General features: G+C 40.5%; 1 protein-coding gene across 1 annotated transcript in view; it reads right to left on the bottom strand.

The window, feature by feature from the left end:
* LTA4H (leukotriene A4 hydrolase) overlaps positions 1 to 24,034 on the bottom strand; it is a 35,776-nt gene extending 11,742 nt beyond the window's left edge. Inside the window, exons 1-9 of the mRNA XM_075274544.1 lie at positions 23,805 to 24,034; positions 20,915 to 21,045; positions 19,619 to 19,739; positions 18,092 to 18,160; positions 15,740 to 15,844; positions 15,345 to 15,397; positions 12,745 to 12,817; positions 11,002 to 11,142; positions 925 to 948 (exon numbers count right to left, since the gene is read on the bottom strand). Coding sequence (XP_075130645.1) covers positions 925 to 948; positions 11,002 to 11,142; positions 12,745 to 12,817; positions 15,345 to 15,397; positions 15,740 to 15,844; positions 18,092 to 18,160; positions 19,619 to 19,739; positions 20,915 to 21,045; positions 23,805 to 23,951 — 864 coding nt within the window. The 5' untranslated portion in view covers positions 23,952 to 24,034. The remainder of the gene's footprint in view (positions 1 to 924; positions 949 to 11,001; positions 11,143 to 12,744; positions 12,818 to 15,344; positions 15,398 to 15,739; positions 15,845 to 18,091; positions 18,161 to 19,618; positions 19,740 to 20,914; positions 21,046 to 23,804) is intronic.
* Between the last annotated feature and the right edge of the window lie 2,359 nt (positions 24,035 to 26,393).

Here is a 26,393-nt window from a genome sequence, read left to right as displayed (position 1 = left end):
GCATTAGTTCTATGTAAGTACATGGTCACGTGATGGACACACAGCTTGTCATAGTACCGGCACTGGAATCAGACATCTACCTGGAAATGAGCTGTTCAGAATGAATGACAGCAAGCAGAGATCTAGAAAACCCATGAGGAAATGATACAGAAAGTATATTGGAAAATTGTACAACTTTTTATTATACAAACAATAACACGTGTCATAAACTGGACAACCCCTTTAAGTGAAGCTAGGTTTAAGATAATGTCATTATGGAAGGGCCCCAAATCTCCAGAGATGGGGAATGTGATCCAGAGAGTCAATTCCTATTTTCAGTAGGAAGATTGGATGGGAAATACTACAGGAAAGGGAGTGAATGTTTGTCCTGGATGTAGGGAGTGGATTATTGATGGGATATTGTTTAAGGATTATACAGTAGGTTTGATCTGAGCTGGCTGGATATATCCAGTTTGTTTTCCACCAAGATCAGTTTGTTTTCCACCAAGATCTCTCTTTCTTCCCTTTATCCTTTAACATATGTCCTTTATGTAGAATAAAATGTATTGATATATTTTTTTGTCTTATTTTTACTGCAATGGATTTACATGTATTTATATGTTAGTGGATTACTTTGTGCACAAATAGTTGCTCTTAGGGCATAATAAGTATACCTAAGCACAAGCAATATGGACAGAGAGACTTGGGCTACTTCAATGGCCCATGTGACATCCCCATCAGTCTCTTCATTGTATGGAGTAAAGCATTGCCGAATCTCTTAAATCCACTATAAAAGTGGCACTGTAGCTGTTGTGTAACTCATCACATTTTTATTGAGTGCAGCGTATAACAGCCAAAATCACTCATTTTAGCCCAAAAACAGGTTTGGCAAAACAGTCCTCCCCCCCGCCCCCCACAATGATTTTATTTCACAAGGATACTCACACTCGCGAGAGATCGGTCACCGGCCTGGAATACAGAAACATTATAGAAGTTGTAGAATCAGACTAAACACCTCTATAGGTCATAAAATATTTCAATAATCATTATTGTAGTTACAGGGTTTGGATGAGGCTACAAAACAGCTCCACTCTTGCCCATGGCTGTGTTTGGTATTACAGTTTAACCTTGATCAAGTGAATAAATCAGAGCTGCAATATCAGAATCAGCCTTAATGCAAGAGTAATTCTGTGAATGGCAAAAAAAGAAAACCAAAACAACCCAGATTTTCTAATGTAATTTGTAAGTGTTCATTATATATTATTACATATTTATTCCATTATCATCCATTAACCACTGGATCATTTTACTTCTTGTTTTCTCTGTCTATACATGTGATTAGGAACCAAAAATCACAACTAACATCTGTCTAAAAAAGAAAAGGGATTTTCCAGTCCTCCCCAGTAATTTTCATGCTTATGACCTATGAACAGAATAGGACATCAGTGTCGGGATGCACCAGGTACTGCAGCTCTGAACCCTTTACTTGAATAGAAGCAGAGCACCTCTGGTTAAATGTCACTCAATGACCTAAGCCTTACATCCACTATTAGCAGAACCTCCCACGCCCGTATACAAGACTTCTCCCGAGCTGCACCACTTCTCTGGAATGCTCTACCCCGGACAATCAGATTAAAGGGGTTGTCCTATCACAAGGATCCTATCTATACTGCTTGTTAATGTGAATGTAAGACTTTTCCTAAATACACTGCTTCAGCAAAACTGCTTTGTTTGGCCACTATATTACTTTATTCAATTTTTTGTGGCCACAGCCCTGACCTAGCTGCTCCTGAGTCAAATGATGTATCTGCTTCTCTCAGGGGGGAGGGAGGAGGGGCTAAGTGCAGGGAGCGAGCCTGTGTTTCTAGCTATTCCTGTGTCAACACCATGTGACCTAGCTTCCTGTTAGCAGATAGGGGAGAGGAGCTGCTTTCATTTCTTCTGTTCTCCCAGTTATCAGGTTAGCTAATTCAGTTGTGTTCATTATGGCAGAGCCAGGCAGTCTCTGTATGTAACACAGAATGGAGTTGCTGCTGCCTGTACTTCATAGTCCAATGTGGGTGGGCGGAGCTACACTCAAATTTGGGGGCGGAGCTAAACGGCAGGTTGCCTGTGAAACCCCGCCCACCAAATGATGCAAGAAACCAGGAAGAAAGAAGATTTTACAAGAGTGAAGACTGCTGAGTATGTGAGGTGGGAATACCCCTTTAACTCCCAATTTCTACAGCTTCAAGCCCAGACTAAAGACACATCTAGACCAGAAAAGTAGGACCAACTTCATATAAACTCTATTTGCCACAGTATGAGTTAAGAAGTAAAAGATCCGCGCTTACCCTCAGGATAGTTGAATAATCGCCTTTATTTAAAAATCACAAACAGGGATCTTCATCACTACGCGTTATGGGACACCCTGGTCCCTTTTTCAAGTGCAAAAATAGATCAATGTTCCACAGTTTAAAAACACTAGGTTTAAATAGATCAGTAACTGGGGAAAGCCCTTCCCTATGGGCGTTTCCACATCACATGATTCCATGTTTCTATGGTCACAATTATAAACAGACAGGATATACATATAAAAAACTTATCCAGCTTCAAAATAGTAACAAAACATGATAGTCACCTATTAGTGTGTGGATATATATTAATAAAAAGAGGTCAAAAGCAACTGCCCCAAAAAATGAGGCACTGCAAAAATATATATATCAGAAAACACACATGCATCTCCTCATTAACCCTTAAGCGGGGGTCTAGTAGGAGAACAAAGGCTGTGCAATACCTCTGATATATCAGGGAGTTTATCCATCGATTCTCCATCCCCGATATATTACAGTCCACTCCAAACTCTTACTGTCCATCATTTACCGTGGAACGCTACTGCGCTCCACCGGAAAAGAAGAGGCCGGTGCATGCATGCATCATCCACATAACAGGCGCATGCGTGCTATCATGCCCCATACAGATAGAAAAAACTGATGTGCGCATGCGTTCAAACGCTCAAGACGGCCAATAGTTGTGTATACACACCCAAACAAGCGCAACCACGCCAATATCAATACGGGTATGCGCTTGAAAAAAAGGGGGGGCATCTGACCCTAGTACTAATAGAATAAATATAAATATAAAATATCAGTGAAATTATAAATGAATATACACATATACAAATCATCATTAATACTGCATACTTACATGTAAATCTAAAAATAGACATCCATATATAAAATTTTAAATATAAAAATTATGTAATAGATACATTTTTATAAACATTTTTAATACAACTACCAGAGGAGTTAATAGTTGCCTCAAAACTACCCATAATGATCCTCAAGCAATAAAATCATAAATCCCTAGGGCTCTATGATGTAATATCTTCAAGGGCTTCATTTAACCCCAAGGGACATAAAGTATTTAATTGATATATCCAATACATCTCGCGACGCTTCAATACCTCAAACCTGTTGGGGACGTCAGCTGGGATGTAATCTATAGGGGTGACTCTAAAGCCTGTGAAGTCTTTATTATGTTGGGAAAGGAAATGTCGGGACACGCTGTGTTTAAGATATCCATTTAGAATATTTGAACGGTGTTTATTAACCCTACTCCGTAAGTACATAATAGTTCTCCCCACATATTGTAATCTACATGGACACTCCACCACATAAATAACATACGAAGTGGAGCAGTCCATGCAAAAATTTAGGGGGAAATATTTTTCACTAGAGTAGCTGTATACACGAGTAGTGTTATGTGTGATACATTCACAGCACTTGCAACGTGGATGGTTGCACTTAAAGCTGCCCTTACTAGTTATATCAGTAGAGGTCGTACTTTTTCCACTGACAGATCTTAGTCTACTAGGGGCAATCACATTTTTAATACTGCGGGCCCTTCTATATGTGATATTTGGTCTACTAGGTAAAATCTTTTTCAAATATTGGTCACTCATTAGAATGTACCAATATTTAGAAAGTATATCCCGAATTTTGTTATATGCTCCATTGTAGGTAGTCAAAAAGTTGTGTCTATAATTGCTAGTATTTGTCCTAACCCTTGACACTAAACAATCTGTCTGTGTTAGCTGATCCACTCTCTCTTTAGCCAGATTGATAATAGCATTCGGATAATTCTTAGCCCTGAACCTGTCCCGAATAACATTACTTTGGGATTGAGAATCTCTATCATCCGTGCAATTTCTACGGATCCGTTTCATCTGACCAAAAGGGATATTCTTCTTCCATTTAACATGGTGTAGACTTTCATAATGTAACAGGCCATTACAGTCTACACTTTTAAAAAATGTTCTGGTAATAATCTTATTATCATCATGTGTGAGAACCAGATCTAAGTATTCCACAGAGGTTCCATCAATCTTACCAGAGAAATGGAGTCCCCAATTGTTATTATTCAGATATCTGACAAACTCTTCAAACAGATCTTCTGACCCTTCCCATACAAACAAAAGGTCATCAATATAGCGCCGAAAGTATACTATATTACTGCACCATGTAGGGTTGTTGTAAATAAATTCTTGTTCAAATTCACCTACATATAAATTGGCGTAGCTGGGGGCAAATCTTGTCCCCATTGCTGTTCCGCAAACCTGAAGGTATGTTTGTTCCTGGAACTGAAAGACATTATGTTCCAATATAAATTTTATTCCATTTTTAATAAATTCTTTTTGAACTATTGGGAAATCAGATTTGGAGTCTAGGGCTGACTGGATGGCCATTAGTCCTCTATTGTGCGGAATATTGGTATAGAGTGATGTTATGTCCAATACAGCCCATGAATAGGAAGGTTTCCATTCAAAGGGTAGTAAATCAGAGAGTAAACTAGAGGAATCACGTAAATATGATGGAAGTTTAACCACTATTTTTTGTAACTGTATGTCTATATACTCAGACAGGTTACGCGTAAGAGCGTTCATACCGGAGATTATGGGACGACCGGGGGGGTTAGTAAGGTCTTTATGGATTTTTGGCAAGTGGTAAAAGACCCCTGGTGTAGGGGCTTTCACATTGAGATATTCTTTCTCTTTTAGGGTCAATACTACACTTGTAAATCCTGATGTTATAAGATATTTGTATTCCATCATGTGTTCATGGGTGGGATCATGGGTCAGGGGTTTATAATAAGCTTCATCGGACAAAATCCGATGCGCCTCTCGCAAATAGTCCACTCTATCCTGTACAACTACCCCACCCCCCTTGTCCGCATTACGAACCACGATAGAGGTGTTATCAGCTAATGACCGAAGGGCCTTCTTCTCAACTTTAGACAAATTTGATTCCCTTTTATTACCGGGATTATTTATATCCCTAAATTCCATAGATACCAAGGAGAAGAAGGTCTCCACGGCACTACCTCTGTGATGCAACGGGTAGAATTTGGACTTCGGTTTTAATCCCGTATGGATAATTCCAGTTTTCAAATCTGCACTATCCATAGGGATCTCGGATCCAATCAGATCGTTAGACTGGTCCGATGTCGCTATCTGTTTCTTCCTTTCAGTAATGCTAAAATGTCTAGCTAAAGTCAGCTTTCTAACATACTGATTTAAATCGATAAATAATTGAAGTTCATTGACCTCCTGGTCGGGACAAAAAGATAATCCCTTAGATAACACTGCTAATTCAGTTGTCGATAGGGAGTATTTAGAGAGATTATATACATTTCCGGTCACAATCTGTTTTTCTTGTGATTCGGACTCTGTGGGGAGTTTCTTTTTGTTTCTATTCCTAAATCGTCCTCCTCTAGTCCCTCTTTTTCTAAAGCGTCTTCTAGGGCAGACTCTAGTTGAATTTCCGTCCTTATCTCCTCTATACTCTCCCTGTCTTTCCTTTTCAATCGAGTCGGGCTGTAATATTCTGAGATTTTGTGATACAGAGGTTTTTCCTGTGTATTGAGTAATAATTTGGGAGTTAGAATGGGAGGAAGCTTTAAAAAAGAACTCTTATTATTTGAATTTGTATTAACATTTCTTGAATTATCAAGAGCTCTCTCAATTTGGGTGTTGGAAAGGGGAGTCCCATATAAAGAGTCCTCCAAACCACAATCGGAGATGGTATCATCCAAAGTTTCACCCTCTATTACTAGGTCCTCCTCTCCTATAATTAGGTTGGAACTAACATGATCAATCGAGTGAACCTGGGCAACTGTAGTAATGGTCCTGCCACCTTGTTTAAAGTCAACTGGCAGGGTTCCAGTATCTATCAAAGCATTTTCATTCTTACTTTTGTTTTTGCTTCTACTGGTAGTATTAGCATTCCACCTAGATCGATCAATCGGCGTGGCAAACCCGAAGGACGTGGGAGGTAAAGCAAGTGATTTGGAACCCCCTAATCCTGGAGCCGGAGGGTCCCATTTATATATGGACCTCTTATTAGATTTTTTAGACAAGTAGTCATGTTTATGACCAATGTGAACGGTGGTGTCAACAGCCCCAGCATTGGGGTTAGACCAAAATCTCTTAATGGTACCTGATTTGTAATCAAGTTTGGTTCTTTTATCTGTGTTATCAGTGTTTTTTCTTTTCCCACTATAACCACTGGGAGTGTTTCTATTGGAAGCCATACTACGAAAAAACATCTTTTTCCTCAAGGATTGTGTATTATGGTTATAATTATTAGTCCCTTTATAAGATTGTTGCAAAGGGTAAGACTTTTCGTTATACAGGTCATCCAACTTTTCTCCTTCCCTGTTGTTATTCTTATTTTTATTCTTACTATTATTTCTATTTTTATTTTCATTTTTATTTTTATTCTTATTTTGGTTATCCTTGGTGTTATCATTACCATTCCCATTTCCCTTTAACCAAAATTTCACATTATTAGAGAAATAATCGTTGCGGTCTCTATTCAATTTGTCCGTTTTAGTCTCTAATATCCCACGTTCAAAATTAAGAGTACGTGTCTGTATAATGCGACATAATCGAATGAAATCCGCATGTCGATTGAATTTATCAAGATCTTCAACTAGTGTGTCAACCTTGGAGCCAAATTCAGAAGCTAACTCATTGCTCTTGAGGACTAGTAGCTTCATTAGTTCCAATTCACATTGGTGTAGGCACAAGTCCCACTGTTTAGTAAAGTCACAGTCCTGGGGAAACGGAGATTCATGTTTAAGCCTTAGTCCCCTAGGGACTAGGCTCTCCTTCAGATATATGCTCAAAAACTTAGAATCAATGGCATGTCTTGTTTCTTTTGTCAAAACATCCTCTAATTCCCAAAATAATTTGCTCAGTTGTTCTTTAGAGATGTCAGTTGATGCCTCTATATCATTGGTGTCCTTTTCCTTTAAATTAACCCCCAATGATGGCAGGATGGTGTAGTGGTTAATAAGATCGTCTCTAGTAATGAGTCGTTTTTTAATAAATTCCATAGTCTTATCTTAATCGATGTCACAACCGGTTCCCACAGTTTCAATAAACGTATCGGAGGTGCTTGCTGCAAGTGCCAGGGGTTCCCACAGGATGTCGACACTGGGAGATATTCCCCTTTAAAGAAACCCACAGTATAGGTCCAAATATACCGTGGTTTAAGCTGTAGAAAAATAAAGACCTTACTAACCCCCCCGGTCGTCCCATAATCTCCGGTATGAACGCTCTTACGCGTAACCTGTCTGAGTATATAGACATACAGTTACAAAAAATAGTGGTTAAACTTCCATCATATTTACGTGATTCCTCTAGTTTACTCTCTGATTTACTACCCTTTGAATGGAAACCTTCCTATTCATGGGCTGTATTGGACATAACATCACTCTATACCAATATTCCGCACAATAGAGGACTAATGGCCATCCAGTCAGCCCTAGACTCCAAATCTGATTTCCCAATAGTTCAAAAAGAATTTATTAAAAATGGAATAAAATTTATATTGGAACATAATGTCTTTCAGTTCCAGGAACAAACATACCTTCAGGTTTGCCGAACAGCTATGGGGACAAGATTTGCCCCCAGCTACGCCAATTTATATGTAGGTGAATTTGAACAAGAATTTATTTACAACAACCCTACATGGTGCAGTAATATAGTATACTTTCGGCGCTATATTGATGACCTTTTGTTTGTATGGGAAGGGCCAGAAGATCTGTTTGAAGAGTTTGTCAGATATCTGAATAATAACAATTGGGGACTCCATTTCTCTGGTAAGATTGATGGAACCTCTGTGGAATACTTAGATCTGGTTCTCACACATGATGATAATAAGATTATTACCAGAACATTTTTTAAAAGTGTAGACTGTAATGGCCTGTTACATTATGAAAGTCTACACCATGTTAAATGGAAGAAGAATATCCCTTTTGGTCAGATGAAACGGATCCGTAGAAATTGCACGGATGATAGAGATTATCAATCCCAAAGTAATGTTATTTGGGACAGGTTCAGGGCTAAGAATTATCCGAATGCTATTATCAATCTGGCTAAAGAGAGAGTGGATCAGCTAACACAGACAGATTGTTTAGTGTCAAGGGTTAGGACAAATACTAGCAATTATAGACACAACTTTTTGACTACCTACAATGGAGCATATAACAAAATTCGGGATATACTTTCTAAATATTGGTACATTCTAATGAGTGACCAATATTTGAAAAAGATTTTACCTAGTAGACCAAATATCACATATAGAAGGGCCCGCAGTATTAAAAATGTGATTGCCCCTAGTAGACTAAGATCTGTCAGTGGAAAAAGTACGACCTCTACTGATATAACTAGTAAGGGCAGCTTTAAGTGCAACCATCCACGTTGCAAGTGCTGTGAATGTATCACACATAACACTACTCGTGTATACAGCTACTCTAGTGAAAAATATTTCCCCCTAAATTTTTGCATGGACTGCTCCACTTCGTATGTTATTTATGTGGTGGAGTGTCCATGTAGATTACAATATGTGGGGAGAACTATTATGTACTTACGGAGTAGGGTTAATAAACACCGTTCAAATATTCTAAATGGATATCTTAAACACAGCGTGTCCCGACATTTCCTTTCCCAACATAATAAAGACTTCACAGGCTTTAGAGTCACCCCTATAGATTACATCCCAGCTGACGTCCCCAACAGGTTTGAGGTATTGAAGCGTCGCGAGATGTATTGGATATATCAATTAAATACTTTATGTCCCTTGGGGTTAAATGAAGCCCTTGAAGATATTACATCATAGAGCCCTAGGGATTTATGATTTTATTGCTTGAGGATCATTATGGGTAGTTTTGAGGCAACTATTAACTCCTCTGGTAGTTGTATTAAAAATGTTTATAAAAATGTATCTATTACATAATTTTTATATTTAAAATTTTATATATGGATGTCTATTTTTAGATTTACATGTAAGTATGCAGTATTAATGATGATTTGTATATGTGTATATTCATTTATAATTTCACTGATATTTTATATTTATTCTATTAGTACTAGGGTCAGATGCCCCCCCTTTTTTTTCAAGCGCATACCCGTATTGATATTGGCGTGGTTGCGCTTGTTTGGGTGTGTATACACAACTATTGGCCGTCTTGAGCGTTTGAACGCATGCGCACATCAGTTTTTTCTATCTGTATGGGGCATGATAGCACGCATGCGCCTGTTATGTGGATGATGCATGCATGCACCGGCCTCTTCTTTTCCGGTGGAGCGCAGTAGCGTTCCACGGTAAATGATGGACAGTAAGAGTTTGGAGTGGACTGTAATATATCGGGGATGGAGAATCGATGGATAAACTCCCTGATATATCAGAGGTATTGCACAGCCTTTGTTCTCCTACTAGACCCCCGCTTAAGGGTTAATGAGGAGATGCATGTGTGTTTTCTGATATATATATTTTTGCAGTGCCTCATTTTTTGGGGCAGTTGCTTTTGACCTCTTTTTATTAATATATATCCACACACTAATAGGTGACTATCATGTTTTGTTACTATTTTGAAGCTGGATAAGTTTTTTATATGTATATCCTGTCTGTTTGTATTTGTGACCATAGAAACATGGAATCATGTGATGTGGAAACGCCCATAGGGAAGGGCTTTCCCCAGTTACTGATCTATTTAAACCTAGTGTTTTTAAACTGTGGAACATTGATCTATTTTTGCACTTGAAAAAGGGACCAGGGTGTCCCGTAACGCGTAGTGATGAAGATCCCTGTTTGTGATTTTTAAATAAAGGCGATTATTCAACTATCCTGAGGGTAAGCGCGGATCTTTTACTTAACTCATACTGTGGCAAATAGAGTTTATATGAAGTTGGTCCTATTTTTCTGGTCTGTTACGTTTCTATACGGCTGGATCTGCTGCTGAGATTACCCTGTGTTATTTTTCTAGCTATATTTGGGCTGTGACATATCACAGCTGAATAAGGTGATTATCCCTACACTTGTTATTAGAATCTTCTGTTACCAAGTGATAATGCACTAGGTGTAGCGCGGTGCTTTCTCTTTTTGTTTTTCTAAAGACACATCTTTTCAGACAGGCCTATCAGAATTCCTAATGTAAACTCTTCTGCAGTTAGAATCCCTAAAACTAACCCTCCTCTGCTCCCGTATTACCACAAAGGATATGATGCAGTTTCATACTAACTTTATATGTCCAGGCACCATCTGCACATTAAAGGACAAGACTGGTGACGGCTCATAAAGATTTATTCATGTATAATGACAGTAACCTCTATTACAAAATTGTCTGGACCTCTGTATAAGTAATGCTACCTCCGAAGCTGCCCCTGCTACCTCTTGTGTCACCCCCTCTACCTCATAGATTGTAAGCTCTTGCGAGCAGGGCCCTCAGTCCTCAGTCCCATTGTGTTACGTGACTATTTCTTTGTAATCTTGTATCTTTTTTTTGTCTGTACTTGAACCCTACAAATTGTACAGTGCTGCGGAACATGTTGGCACTACATACATAAAATGAATTATTTTTATTATATTCTGAGAGATTTCAGAACGTGAGAAGTTTTATGGCACCGATCTATTTATATTAATAAGGCCGATATATCACCTAAAGTGCAAGAAATAGGTCTCATACACAAATACTTACCAGCAAAGTTGGAGTTACAAAGGTAAGGCAAGGGTTCTCCATCCCACCATATGGGAATGATGGAGGCAAAATCAGCAGGTCATACTTCTCCCAGACATAAGGGCCTGCCAAAGACTCGGCATGCTTCAGCATTTTTTCTGTCTACAAGATTAATGTAGAAAATTATATATTAGATTGTTTAACACAAAAGAATCTCAATACAAATATAATTATTAAAAAAAAAGTCCAGGACTTTTCTTTCTGCATTTTTTGGGCAGGCCCTATTATAGTCTATCCGCTTTTTGAGCAGATTGGGTTTTCATTTATCAGGTCCCCAAGCAGACTCGAAAAACTGAAACCCCAACGCAGGTGTGAACCTAGTGTCAGCTGACAGCTACCTTGTGTGAATGGCCAAATTTAGGTTATGTTCCCTACTCTATCTGCATTTCCATTTTGTTGTTCATTTTAGCCAAAACTCAGATGGGATAGATAGGTCATATAATAGAAACAAACAGATCCCAATGGAATCCATTAACTGTAAAGTGTCAGGAAGGTATTTGTTACGTTTTCTGTCATATAGATGTTCTATATACTGTATAAGGCTGCTTTCACATGGTCAATGTTTCGTCAGTGATTTTCACCAGTGATTGTGTGCCAAAACTAGGAGTGGGTTAAAAAAACAGAACAGGTGCAAATATCTCTACTATACTTGATCTATGTGTAGTTTCCAATCCTAATTTTGGCTCACAATTGGCAAACAAAATCACTGACCAAACACAACCATGTGAAAGTAGCCTAAGACTTTTTCCTTTGTTTTAGCCAATTTGCAATAGAAGCTCCTAAAATATGTTACGCAGATGTGAACATAGCCTTAGACTTCATTTTTACTTTTGTGTCTTTCGTTAATTTAATATGACTATGAGCTTAAAGGGGTTGGCTACTTTCAGACCAATACTGAGAGACAAATGTTATGGTTTGTATAACAAAAAATTATACAGTTTTCCAATCTACTTTCTGTATCAATTCCTCACGGTTTTCTAGATCTCTGCTTGCTGTCATTCATTCTGTTACTTCTAGAGGATAAAAGTCTGACCATGGTCATGTGACTTACGGTCCATGGTCATGTGATGTACACACAGGTGCACAGCTGATTACCAGGCAGATGTCTGATTACTGTGCTGTGATTATAACGAGCGGCACCTGTGTGCTCATCACATGACCATGGACCGTAAATCACATGACCATGGTCAGACTTTTATCCACTAGAAGTAACAGAATGACTGAGCAGAGATCTAGAAAACCGTGAGGAATTGATACAGAAAGTATATTGGAAAATTGTATATCTTTTTATTGTACAAACAATAACATTTGTTTCTCAATATTGGTCTGAAAGTGGCCAACCCCTTTATGGCTGGGGACCCCAACCCTTAAGGCAGCGGCATTTTACAGATTCTAGAAACTCCCATACATAAACTGCGGAAAAATACGCACAGCAGACACACTGCAATTTCCAAAACTGTTGTGGTTTTGGAAATCGCAGTATGTCAATTATACCTACAGAAACAGTGGCGGTTTCCCTATATGCATAACTGAAGCACAGGAAATCTCTGTGGACTTTCTGTGAAAAGCGTTGCCGGAAAAACCTGCAGTGCATTGTGCGTTTTTTCCCATGGAACTTTTTTTTTTTTTTTTTTTTTATACTGTGGCTCACTACATGGGGCATTAGCCTCAAACCCATCCTCAAAATAGGTTTTAACGTCCCACCTCAGCAAATTCATAGACAGAAGCTTCCATGAGCTCTTTCTCAGTCCATATTGTAGTTCTAGGACCAATCTTCCTAAAAAATAACATGATAGTATATTATGAATACAGCATAAGACGATAAAAACATACAGTACTCACACAATATACAAGACACATACTTTACACAAATGTACACATATATACATATTAAACATACATATTTTACCAAAAGAATATACTAACATTTTCCAGAAGAGATAAGCATCGCAACAGACTGCTCCCTGTCTTCCCCACACGCTCTGATGTGAGAGACGACTCACTGTGAAGAGGTGGGGGACTGTCAGGAACGTCCTTCTGACTGTAAAGCGCTACGGTACCGGCACTGCTAGCTCTTTACGCCGGGGCACAGATCGGGGAAGCCGACAGTGCGCTGAATTCAGCGCACTGTCGGCTTTCCAGCAGTATATAGAACTGCCTGTGCCCAAAGTCACGTAAGGTCCTCTTTAACATTCCTGACTCTACTCTACAGCTGCTCCGGTCCAAATTTGACTTTCAATGGAGGGAGCGCTCCTCCGCTACCTGGGTATTCAGCTGTCTCCCTCTTACTCTCTCTACTCAGTCAATTGTCCCCGCCTGTTTAGTGAACCCACTCTTCTAGACAGATGACAGCCTTTTCATATATCTCTCACAGTTCGCATTACGGCAGTTAAAATGACCCTCCTTCTGAAACATATTTATTACTTTGAAACGCTACCAGTTGCAGTGCCCTGGTCAGAACAACGCTCCCTCCAAAACTCTATTTTCCAGTTTATCTGGAACAGTAAATGCCACCGCATCCCTCTCTGTGATGTTATCAGGTAAAATTTTGGCTGGCACCGGTCCACCCTAATGCATTCTTGTGGTCCTGTTACTCCCCCTTCCTTCCTTTTCCTTAGGCCCATCTGCTTCACATGCGCCATCTGGATATCCTGTTCCAAACTTTTCCCCTAGTATCATCACGTTCCTCTAGGATTACCTTCCTGTACAATCCACTCCTCTTGGGGGAACTATCAGCCGATATGGTATAACCATAGAGTAAATGGGGCCTCTTTTACATCGCTGACCTGGTAGACCTGATGACTTTGGAGATCAGGCCCTTTGGATATTTTACTTCTGTACTACACTTGCCTTCTACAGAGTGGTTCAATTACCAGCAAATAGTCTATTTTGTGGCCTCCCAGTTTGGCTCCCTGAAGGTTTCAATCTCCACTGCCTTTGAGAATGTGTGCAGAGCTGGCCTGATACCAGGTATTTACAATCTCCTCTCCAGAGGGATAAGTATATGAACAAATGGTCGGAGGCGTTGAATAGGCAGATCTCAACCGGACAATGGCAGGTTATATTTGGTCCCGTGTGGCCAAGTCCTCGACGTGTAACTTTTAGGGAAACCCAGTATAAACTGCTTATCGCTTAATCATACAATGGAAGCTTTTGACGCTGTGTGGTCATACTATATCTTGCATGGTCTCTAACTCCTACCCTCCCTCCCTCTTTTTCCCCTCTACCTCTTGTCTTTGTAGTTCCCCTTTATCTAATTTGATGTTTTTGTCTTGCAGTTGGATAATTTTTTTCCCTTCTTTGTATGTTTCTACACTGGTTGCCCTTACATAGTTGGGTGCAATGGCTACCCTTTGTGACGTTGCACCTTTGTCTCACAGTTCCATTATTGCTTCTATTTTATTGTTGAATTATTTGTAAAAACCTCAAAAAAAAAATTACAATTTAAGAAAAAATAGAGTTTATATTATTGAATATTCACTTCATAGAAAATTTCACCTGCCATGACCCCTGAACTAAAGAGGCTTCAGTGCTAGCTATGTGTTGTGGCTTCTTCCCAAGAGTTCTCCACATGGCTCTGATTCCAAGAACTAAAGCACAGTGTGCCTGAGAATGGAAGTAAGTGTTGCCCTAGGCACAAAGGGCTAGATAACCTGCAAGTGCAGAGCCCATAATGTCATATGTGATGACTCAGTAAGGGCGGGTTTACACCTGCGCCCGGGTCTCCGCTTTGAGGGTTTCCGTCTTCTGCCGACAGGAGACTGAAACCCGGCAATCAGTGTCCGCGCGTGAGCGTCTTCTGGTCTCCATGGCGAAACAGTTTTTTTTTGTAACCGGACACAAAGTTCTGAATGTCCGATTTTGTGTCTGGTTACAAAAAAACGGTTTCGCCGCAGAAAGGCACAAGACGCTCACGGGCGGACACTTTGCACACTCATTCAAATGAAGACAGAAACCAGAAAGAGGATACCGGGCACAGGTGTGAACCCACCCTAAAGTAGTAACAAAAGTCTGTTTAATATAGCACTTCTAGGACCTGACGGGCATGATGGAATCTGCTGTTGATATTGTGGCGGATTCCACCCAGATTCTGCCTACCACTGTATCCAATGCCAATCTTGACATAGTTTCAGCCCCAGAGTCTAAAGGAGATGTAGGGTGGAAAATGAAGAGGAATCTGAGGCAGGATGTGCACTTCAAATTCCCCTTAATTTTCTCCAGTGTGAACTTAGCTTTTACTCTGTAATATACAATACTGATTATAATATTTATTTAATGTAGAGCAAGACCAGGAGTAGACTTACCTCCCCTCCAAAGCGCCAACCACAAGAGCAATTAAATAGCTTGGTATGGGCACCTATTGAAATAGAAACAAAAAAAAAAAGCTGATATTATGTACAAAAGGCTTTCTGTGGGTTTCAGTAAGCACATACTGATCATAGGAAATAAATGCGGTAATGATCATTTTTTGTTTTAATTGTTGACTTGATTCTGTTATGTTTAACCAAGGTCTCGCAGTTTCTTATTTTTTAGTTCTGGAAGGGAAGGCATTCTTGTGGTCTGGCAGGCATATTTTGCAAACTACATTATGGGCCAAAGGAATCATTGTATTCTAACCCAAATAAATGAAACTGTATATTAGAAGGTAAACATACATTTAATCATAAATATTATTATTAAAGGAAATAAAACAACCTACATTTTGCTTGAAGCGAAAGATCTTCCTACTACAGTCTTGTGGACTAATAAAATCTCCATCACTTAGAGCACTCATTAATGCCACCAGCTCCTTTGGAACAGACACCTATTGGAGACATATAACAACGCTAAAATATATTACATGTACAATTTTTTAATACCTGACGTTAATAAGCAAATCTGTCAGAATGTCACACAAAGGAAACAAAATACATAATGCAGAAAAACAGCATTTCCTAAAACTTTTTGAAAACCACAACAATGAGGTTCCCTGTGTGCCAACCAAGGGGGCTGGTCTGTTCCAATAAAGAAAGAGCAGGTCCTTCTCCTGCTCCATGTCATCGTAAAAAAATGGATTGGAAGTCCCCATAGAGGTAAGTACTGTACATAACAGAATGTACTCGAATGACATGTCGAGTGTCATCTGAGTACATTCCACTGAAGACTCAGCTCCACATGGTGTCTTAGTCACTAATTCAATATGGTATTTTCAGTGTGGCTAGAAGAAAATATTCTTAGTGCATTAAACAGATATAAAAACATAGCCGACGTAAAACTGTACTGCAAACTGAAGCTGTGAATTTTTGGAACAGTGTAAGACCTTATTTCTATAAAATTTTCAGCAGAAAAATGGCAGCCACATAAGATTCACTATTCTCCACAAAGTACTTTTTTTTTTTTTTTTACTATAGATTGTGAGCCCCATATAGGGATCACAATGTACATTTATTTAGTTTTTAACCTATCAGTATGTTTTTGTAGAATGGGAGGAAATCCACGCAAACACGGGGAGAACAAACAAACTCCTTGCAGATATTGTTCCTTGCGGGATTCGAACCCAGGACTCCAGCGCTGCAAGGCTACAGTGCTAACCAGTGAACCACAGTGTTGCCCCATCCACAAAGTACTTTAAGGAGACTCCCATAACAGAATCTTCTAAATTGGCCAGGAGCCCATCTTAATGAATGGTAGACCCCAATTCAGGGTTCAGAGATAGCTGTTTGCTGCTTTCACTGTCCCGATGAAAAATGTCTGGTTTGCACTTGAGGAGAGCCCGGTCAGTTATGACAAGTGTTACAGTAATCATAGGGATTTTACAGATGACAATCATAGGACATTCGCACACAGCAGTGCATAACAAATATACAGTATCTCCTAACAATATTTTGCAATAATTAAAAAAATAAAAATAATAATAACAATAATACTAAAGCAGAATATAATAGTATAAATTCACGCTTATTATGAAGCAGGAAGTGAAACACGTGTTGGGTTGTGAAGTGCTGTGGTGTATATCTTTTCCACTGGTGCTCTCAGGGGCGCACCGCTAATGAGGTAAGGCAGCCGCCTCCGGCAGTACTTTCAGTGGGGCAGCAATTTGAGCATTTTTTTTTTTTTTTAAACTAGCCTAAGACAGGCCGCTGTGAAAACAAAACTGAGCGGACCTGTCCTGGGCTGGCTTAGACCTTTGCGTCTCAGCGCAGGTGGCGATGATAAGACGTCATCCACAGTGGCCCCTGCAACCTCGATTATGCCCAACAGTGGCCTCCTCAACCTCTATTATCCCCCACAGTGGCCCCCGCAACCTCTATTATGTCCCACTGTGGCCCACCCAACCTCTATTATGCCCCACAGTCTGTGGGAGAGAAATGAGGAGTCAAAAATGTCTGTGTTGCAAACTTTACAGAGACAAGTCAGAGCTGAAAGAAGTGGTCATGGCGGTCCAAAGGGAAGAGATGGGAAATGTGAGCAGACGTCTCCTGTAAGTAACAAAATGTTACTGCACTGTATTCACTGTGATGTTACAACTAGCACCCCCCCACACCGGTATTCAGTAGGGGGGTGGGTATGTCTTTGAATCGTCCGCCTCAGGCAGCAGAGAGGCTAGGTTCACCACTGGGTGCTCTCCATTGTTAAGATGTTTATATCCATGGTGCAGTTTTTTGTGCTGCATTTCTGAGAATGTGCTTGTGGTCTATGCTGACATTTATTATATTATTGAGGACATATAGGATGATTAATATATAGTTCCAGCACTTCCTTATGTATTTTTTATGTTGCCCCCCCCCCACACACACACACACATATTATTCTACATGTTTTAACCCCCGTGGTCTAAATAAATCATGAATTTTTACTATGATATTGTGCTCTGTGTGAGCTCTGGTATTTCTTTGGTATTGTTGCACACAGAAATTAATAATTGTGCTTATTTACGTCCACGTTTACTTAGATTTGTATTTCTGTAAGTGTCATGATCAGGGATTTCTATAGGAAACACTGACACCAATGTAGTGGCTGAGGCTGGTGAGAATAAGGCTAGCTTCTACCGTTTCTTCTTTTGGCAACAAACCTGACAGTAATAGGTGAACTTCACTGAAGGAGTATCTTGACAAGGAATTATAGTTCTGCAATGTGTAGCCTGAAAAAACATAAAATACAAGATATTGGTACCAGTCGTCCTTGCTGTAAAACATGCAACGGTTAATTGAAAAATGTTAAACTACTAAAAACAATGGAATTTAATTGCATTGTGGAAAAGAATAGCTAAAATGTTGTTTTCCATCATTTAGCGCATTTATCAGCCTTGTCAGATCAGAAGAGGAATCAACTATGACTACTGAGCATAGCACCCCAACATATCCAGAATTAGATTAAAGAAAGTCATTCTCCAGAACCCAGCATAGGGTTACCTGAAACAAACTGGTTGCCCCTTATGAATCGGCACCTTCGGTGCACTGAAACTGTAGTTCTTCTCAATAAGCAAAATAGTCCTTTGGAGACACAGGAGCACTTAAACTTACCTCTGTGCCATCCTCTGCCATTCCTTCTTCTGACTGACAGGGCAAGGCCACTTTGTATATTCTCGGCACATGTGCAGTACATGTTACTCAGATCAGGCAAGAACCACACCAGTACTGAGCATGTGGCTAGAATATAAGCGAGTGAGACCGAGCTCCAGTTAATATGCTGGTTTCTGGTGACAGACTCCCTTTAAGATGACTATTTTATTTGTTTTGGGACTTCACACCTTTCCCCACACTCCTATAGCTAAACAGAGAATGTACTGTGGAGGTCTGCAGCTCGAACTGCAGCTGTGTGGATTTTTTTTTTTTAACAATGAAATAAATAATAATGATAATAATAATAAAAAAAAAAATTTATAAACGTTAATTGTATTTTTTTTTTTATACAATTAGCTGATCAGCGGTGGTGCCAGACCACCAGCAACCTGATATTGACCTATAATTAGATCGCAAGAAACAGCCATTTTCAAAACAATGAAATCTATGAAGCAATTCTTTGTTTTCACGCATCCCTAAATAGACTCAAGGCTCCAAGGGATTCATGAATACAGCTATAGAAATGGATACAGAAAAACAAATAGTTTTATTAATTTTTTCATGGCCATTTTTAGCCATGGTCATATGAGTGTATCCTAAGAGTAGGATAGTTTGCCAAAATCTTGTTTCGGACATCCCATTTATATACAAAGCTTGAAAGAGGATAAGGGCAAGGGGAATCACAGCCCACTTACGTGACCTTCTCTGTGTAAAGTCTATGCAAGGGGTATGCCAAAATTAATAGAATGGAGGATGCTTGGATATTGTACCCATCGGCTTGGGATGCATCCAAGGAATGCAACGTAGAAAAATCCAGCATGAATCCTTTATTCATGCCGATTTAAAATCCAAAAATCCATGCAATGCTGCTGTTACCATGATTCCATCATACTGGGAAAAGCATGGTAACAGCAGCATTGCATGGATTTTTGGATTTTAAATTAGCATGAATAAAGGCTACGTTTTAAGGAATCTGGAGCGGTGCTGGATTTTTCTTTGTTGCATCCCATTTATATGTAAGAAGTTTATTGCATCACCTGGCACTGACTGAAGAGATAAGGATGAGTCTTCCCTGCAGTCTGCTCAGGTTTAAGCCACTGAAGAGCTGATGATTTGGGTGAGGTTTCAGAACAGATTTCCAAAACGGCTTCTTGTCCTCTGTGCAAGAGAATAATAACAATAATAATAATAATGATATTAAAAACACACATTTTAAATTTTTAGAGAACGAACTTCCAAATTAGTTTTGACAATTGGATTTCAGAAATTGTAAATCCACAGCTGTATTTGTATCTGTAAGTGTCACAAGTGTCTGAAAATAGTGAAAATCTAAAATGCTGTTTACATTTTATTTATCTACAGCCCCAGTCTAATATGCCTTGGAAAGATTACATGTGTCCTGTATAAGGATACTTTCATATTACCAAGACATTCCATCATATTTGACTGAAAGAATAATGTAACATGCAGCACTAGTCTTCTTATCAAACTTCCCATGGTGGAACATGAAGGTCCCCATTGTAAGACACTAAGATTAGGGTTGAGCCGATCTTGAGATTTCAGGATCGATTTCAAAATCCGATTTCCGATCATTTTCCAGCCGATCCCGATCGTGAAATTTGCTCGATCGCCAATCGGGATCCGATCTTTTCCGATCCCGATCCTCAACCCTAGTCAATGCTTCTCTATGGGAAAAGTCACTTGAGGGTTGAGCCAATCTTGAAATAATCTCCGACTTCTATCCTGCTGGAAAAAATCAGGTCGAAATTCCGATCGCTATTGTGAAATTTACTCGACTGCCGATCGGAATCCGATCTTTTCCAATCCCGATCGCTCAACCCTAACTAAGATCCTTTTGTTGCACTGATGCCCATTTTATTTCCTGCTTTTCAAATAAAACAGAAAATGTGATGGAAATGTGAAAATAATCTATGTTACTATGAATGTACTGAACCTTGTAGTAGATACAACTATAAGATGAGAAACCGCCATGCAAGCAGCCCAGGGCCTGAATGATAAAAGTAATACATTTTGTACTTAGCCCAGTCATTATGTTAATGCTTCAGACAACCATGATATGAGGGTTAGTAATAAAGCGGGTCAAAGTCTTCACAACGTACAAGGTTGCAAATTGTAATCATATTTTCAAAGCAATCCAAAGTGTCAAAAGTCAAAGAGCCAAAAAGATAATAAACTGAAGTCTAACCAGCTATCGATCGGGACCTACTACTGTGCAAGAACTGATAACTGGGTGCCAGGACCACTGTGTGTCAACCATAAAACTGAAAAAAATCATGGTAAGAGCAAGCAAGGTAGGCAAAAGGCCACTGTACCTGGTCAGAGGGGAAGGAAGGGTGATTTCCAGTGGTGTGCCTTTAAAACTATGAGCTGTCCCGAGGGAAAATTTGGCCTCTTGTCCATTGAGAGAAACTTTCTTGATAGTGAGGTCTTTGGTGTCCAAAATCTATGGAGAATAAAAAATATAAATAAGCACTTATGAATCATAAGCAAGGTGTACAAACTACTCTACATCATAAGAACACTAGAGAGGTTGTCTGAAAATACCCAGAAACATGATATTCCAAGAGAAGTACTCAAAGTGCGATCAATGGTTCTGACTAAGGGGTTGTGGTACTCGAAAGAGGGCACGCAGATGTACCTGTAGTTATAGACCAAGCATGGGACCAATGTGATATCTGCGGGGGTATCAAAACGTATGCTATGGTGATAAGTGAATTAAAGGGGCTCTATCATTGGGAAAAGCCAATTTTAGATAAGCACATCCTTGCATAGCCTTTAGAAGGGCGATTCCACACCTACCTTTAGTATGTAAATTGTCTCAGTAGATTTTGAATAAGTCAGTTTTATTCATATGCTAATGAGCTGCGACCGTGCACCAGAAGTGTCTGTGTGCACTGTCTGCTCTATGTGTATGCACATCAGAGACGAGTCACCAGCACAGCAGCCTCTGCTGAGCCCCTTTAAGCAGCAGTCCATTCCGTTTACATAGGATGTGCTGTTCACAAACCATAATTATACTTGTATAAAAGATGTGATCAACCGATAAAGGAGCAACTGTTTCTTGGCTAATCCTGGACATATTTAGTACAGGCAAAGATCAGGTATGAATGTTCCGTCAACTGATCAGCTGATGTGTGAACAGGAGCCACCTACCTGGTGCAAACACATCATACTAGTGATCAAGAATGATAATATAGGGTGTAGCAATGAGAGACGAAGTGAACTGAAGACTAAAGTACTCGAGTTACTTACAAAGTATAAGATTACAAAACAGTAAGCTAATACAGTAAAAAAAACTGCTACACTTCAGAATAAAATCCTGGCAAGAGACTGCGATAAGTGCAGAGAATCTCCCGACCCAAAATACTAACTTGTGAGACAGCAGACTGGAACTGTATACAGGATTATAACAACAGTCTGCAATACAATCTGTGGCATTCTCACATTATAATTCGTAGTTCTACAACTAAGAGGAACTCTTATACAGTATATAACATAATACAACTCTATATATCTGTATTAGCTCTACTGTACAAGGGGTCAAAGCTCAAGTAAGGAAATTCTGATGTGCCAGGTTTCGATTATTACTGTGCACAGAGTGTGTGCTGGCACAAACTTATGCCAAACAATACAAATTGTGACCAAGCAGAGATTTATCTTACTGTATTCTGCAAGAGAACAATAGGGAAATTTAGAAGGAACATGTCAGCAGATTTATGCTGCCCTTATCAACAAGCTCCCATACTACCATGAAAGAAAGCTACCGTAAGGTACACACTGGCGTCACCTGTCCGTTGTTCTGGACCATTGGACAGGTAAAACACTAAAATAGCAAATACATATGGAGCCCAATGGATCACACTGACTATAACGGGGTCTGTCGGGCGTTCGTTGTTTTAAATCTGAGTGACGGACAACAAAGCTTTGCATGCAGGAACGTCTGCCAATTTCAGACAGACATTCCTACTCAGTTTCCTACAGAGATTCTGCCACAAGTGTGAACATGGCCTTACTTTGAAACATGTTTTAGAAAAAACAAAGGGGAGAATTTACTAAGGAACATACAGCAAAATACTTCTCTTTGTGCTGTGATCCAATCTGAACTGAAAACGCATCACTTTATCCCTTTTCTGCAGGAGTTAAGAGTGTACTCACGCAGAGTTTTGTGGCGCTGTTTTTGCCACAATAACTCGGGTAAAGACTACACGCTGAAAATAAGACTCCCATTGACTTCAATGAGATCTTTTTTTTTTACAAGAGTAAAAAAACATGACGAAAAACACGTCTTTTTTTGGCGCGACGCATTTCTTAGTCATGTAAAAAAATCTCATTGAAGTCAATGGGAGTTCTATTTTCAGCATGTATTCTTTACCCGAGTTATTGTGGCAAAACCAGCGCCACAAAACTCTGTATGAATGCCCCCTTATAGCTGAAATCTACACCGGCACCTGACAGAGACCTACTAAAATGCACTAGAGATAGTAAGAGACAAAAGTCTCTTGATAATTCTAGCGCCTCTCGCGCCATCAGGGTATTTAATAAGAGTATGATAGGAAATACCAGTCATAGCCCTCAGTTTTAGAAAGAGCTAGGCACTAGGAGAAGTGCCAGCTGGGTAACTCCTCTGTCTTCACCCTGCCAGGCTTGGCTTGACAATAGGGAAGAACAAGCCCAGGCAGCGCTCCCAAATCTGGAGACTACAGCAGTCCTGATCATGTTCGCAGACTGCCATCTACCTACCTTGTCTTATACAAGTATCTTCATTCTCCCTTTCAGATTACAAATCGCCCAGGAGGTGAACGGGTACTCTTCACCTCCTGCCCAATTCTTTTTAACCCCTTATTTCTCTGAAACCCTGCATCAAAAATCTAAGACAATACAAATCTACAGAAAATATAAGAAATTTGTCCCACATCTGGTACTAGGTTCAGTAAGTTTCTAGTGGTCACAATGTCCTAGAAGAGACAGATAATCACTATGTGAATGTAACCTGCAGGGCTGGACATGGTGGCCATATAGCTGGCAGTGCTGGTCACAGAGGGTAGAATCTGCCACCATGTGGGCACCATGGTCACTAGCCGGCTATAGATGCTATGTAGCCTATGCTCATCTTCCAGATAGGTAGACAGCTCTATCAATGTGAGTCTATAGAGCAGAGCTTGGCTGCAGCATTGTGTGTATGAGGGGGTAGAGTTCAGGTACCAGGCTGCTGAGGGAGTCCTGCAGGCATCGCACAGTCAGGGCAGAGGAGGCGGAGATGACACGGGCAGAGAAGTCCACGCTCAGGTGCAGGTTCAGGTGCCGGGTGGTGAACTGCTCCGGGTCACAGAAGGAGCTGGGGTCAGACATGACGACTGCGATACCGGAGCTGTGTGCACACACCACAATGACGGCAAAGTGACGGCTCACACACTAAAGAGAAGAAAGAAAAACCCCAATCCCTGCATGCAACGGGGCCACGTGACCGCGAAAGGCCTTATGGGAGATGTAGTGCCATCTGCTGCTATGGCAATCCGGCACGTGATCTGTGGCCAGCCTATGGGGAGCCGGGCACAACCTGTAACCCTATAATGTGCTGCAGACATGTAGCGGGATGTAAGAGGCTGACTGAATAGACTGTAGCCAGATAGTGCCAGAGAACCCGCTAGTATCACCTCCAGCTACAGAAATACAATTGGTGCATAGAATTTCTTTGTTGTTTGGCTTAATCCACAAAAATGGTGCAACTGCCTGTGAACACCACTAAAGGAAGCATGGAGTTCCCTGTATACTGGGTTATTATTACTGCCGTATACACTTAGCTCCCTCTAGTGGCAGCTATAGATAGCTATTATATTACAGGGATGTCCAGATTGTGAAGAGTGGGTTAGGAACAAGAGAACCTGGGAAAATTATAAAAATAAACATTACTCGCTTTCAGGCTTGCCACAAGTTCTTGTATGGCGCAGGAAACGAATCCTGTGCCACAAATTCTCTCTCAGTGGTACAGAGTCCCCTATGTCCTTCATGAGACCTACCCCTCCACCTCAGATTGTTACTGGTTATGTAACGTTGACCAAGGTATAATGGCGCATGTTTGGTGAGGATGTACACTCCTATGCCCCTTTTGATCGGGGGTCTGTTGCCTTATTAGGAAAGTCACTGGTATTGCTTTGGATGATGTGTCCGACCCTCTTCTTCTCTCTATCTTTACACATAAGTTTAAAGAGGACCTTTTATGGTCCGGGGCACAGGCAGTTCTATATACTGCTGGAAAGCTGACAGTGTGCTGAATTCAGCGCACTATCTGCTTTCCCGATCTGCGCCCCAGGTAAAGAGCTTTTGGTCCCAGTACCGTAGCTCTTTACAGTCAGAAGGGTTTTCCTGACAGTCTGTCAGGTACGTCCTTCTTCAAAGCAGCGCCTATCGCGCTGTACTTTGTGAGCGGGAAGTAATGCCCCCTCCCCTCCTGATAATACTCGTCAATGGACAAGTACTGTGAGCAAGCGGTGTGCAGTGAAAACACACAGACCCCATAGACTATAATGGGGTCTGTGTGCTTTCCACACGGAACATGTGGACAGGAAAGTACTTCACAATCTACTTTCATGTTCGCATGACTCGTGCGGAAAGCACACGGACCCCATTATAGTCTATGGGGTCCGTGTGTTTTCACTGCACACCACTTGCCAATGCGTTCGGTGGGTTCCCCATATGGACTCCCCCGAACTGATTACTGGCGCATATGTGAACCAGGCCTTAGGCTCAGCTATCAATATCAGTTTGGTTGGGGTCTGACTTCCAGCACCCCTTCCTTTAAGCTGAATGAACCCTCAACACCTCTTGCCGCCTCCAGCTCAAGAACATCCATAGAATCCGCTCCTTCCTCACCCCTGAAACTACCAAGATGCTTGTCCAAGCCCTCATAATCTCCTGCCTAGATTACTGCAACACCCTTCTCCATGGACTCCCAGCAAACACCCTGGCCCCCCTCCAGCCCACCTTAAACTGCGCTGCTCGCTTAATCCACCTCACCCCCCGATCTTCGTTGGCTGCTCCCCTCTGCCAGTCCCTCCACTGGCTACCTATAGCCCAGCGAATTGAGTTCAAGCTACTAACGCTAACATACAAAGCCATCCACAACCTGGCCCCTCCATATATCTCGGACCTAATCTCCCGCTACCTGCCCACACGTAACCTCAGATCCTCCAATGACCTCCTACTTCGCTCTACTCTCATCCGCTCCTCACACAACCGTCTCCAAGATTTCTCCCGTGCATCTCCCATACTCTGGAACTCCTTACCAAGACACATAAGACTGATCCCCACAATCACAGGATTGGCCAGTCGGTCATTGTTAGTATTATATCTACCTGTATATTCTGTGCACTGTATGTCACCCCCAAATGTAAAGCACCATGGAATTAATGGTGCTATATAAATAAACAATAATAATAATAATGAAGATGCTGCAGCATAGGCTAGCTCCACATCAAGTTTTTAATAGAATGTTCATGTAATGTTTAAAAAAAAGTACAGCAAAATATGGATACCAAGGACAGGGCACCTGTTTGCATCAGTGGCAGATTACATTTTTCTGTACTGAAAAACAAAAGTGAGCGATACATACTTTTTTTTTCTTTTTTTTTTTTGATATTGAAGTCTATGTCCAACCCCTTTTCTGGGTATCTGTTTGCAACATTTTTTTTACCATTCCTATGCATGAACAATGTAGTAAAATATGATGCGAGTCTAGCCTAACTTCAAACCAATTCAAGTGAATAGGATTGATCTGGAATAACAAACAGTAGC

Source organism: Leptodactylus fuscus, chromosome 5 (assembly GCF_031893055.1).
Source record: "Leptodactylus fuscus isolate aLepFus1 chromosome 5, aLepFus1.hap2, whole genome shotgun sequence".
In the NCBI taxonomy this organism is placed as follows: domain Eukaryota; kingdom Metazoa; phylum Chordata; class Amphibia; order Anura; family Leptodactylidae; genus Leptodactylus; species Leptodactylus fuscus.
This window is presented reverse-complemented; position numbering and strand designations above follow the sequence as displayed.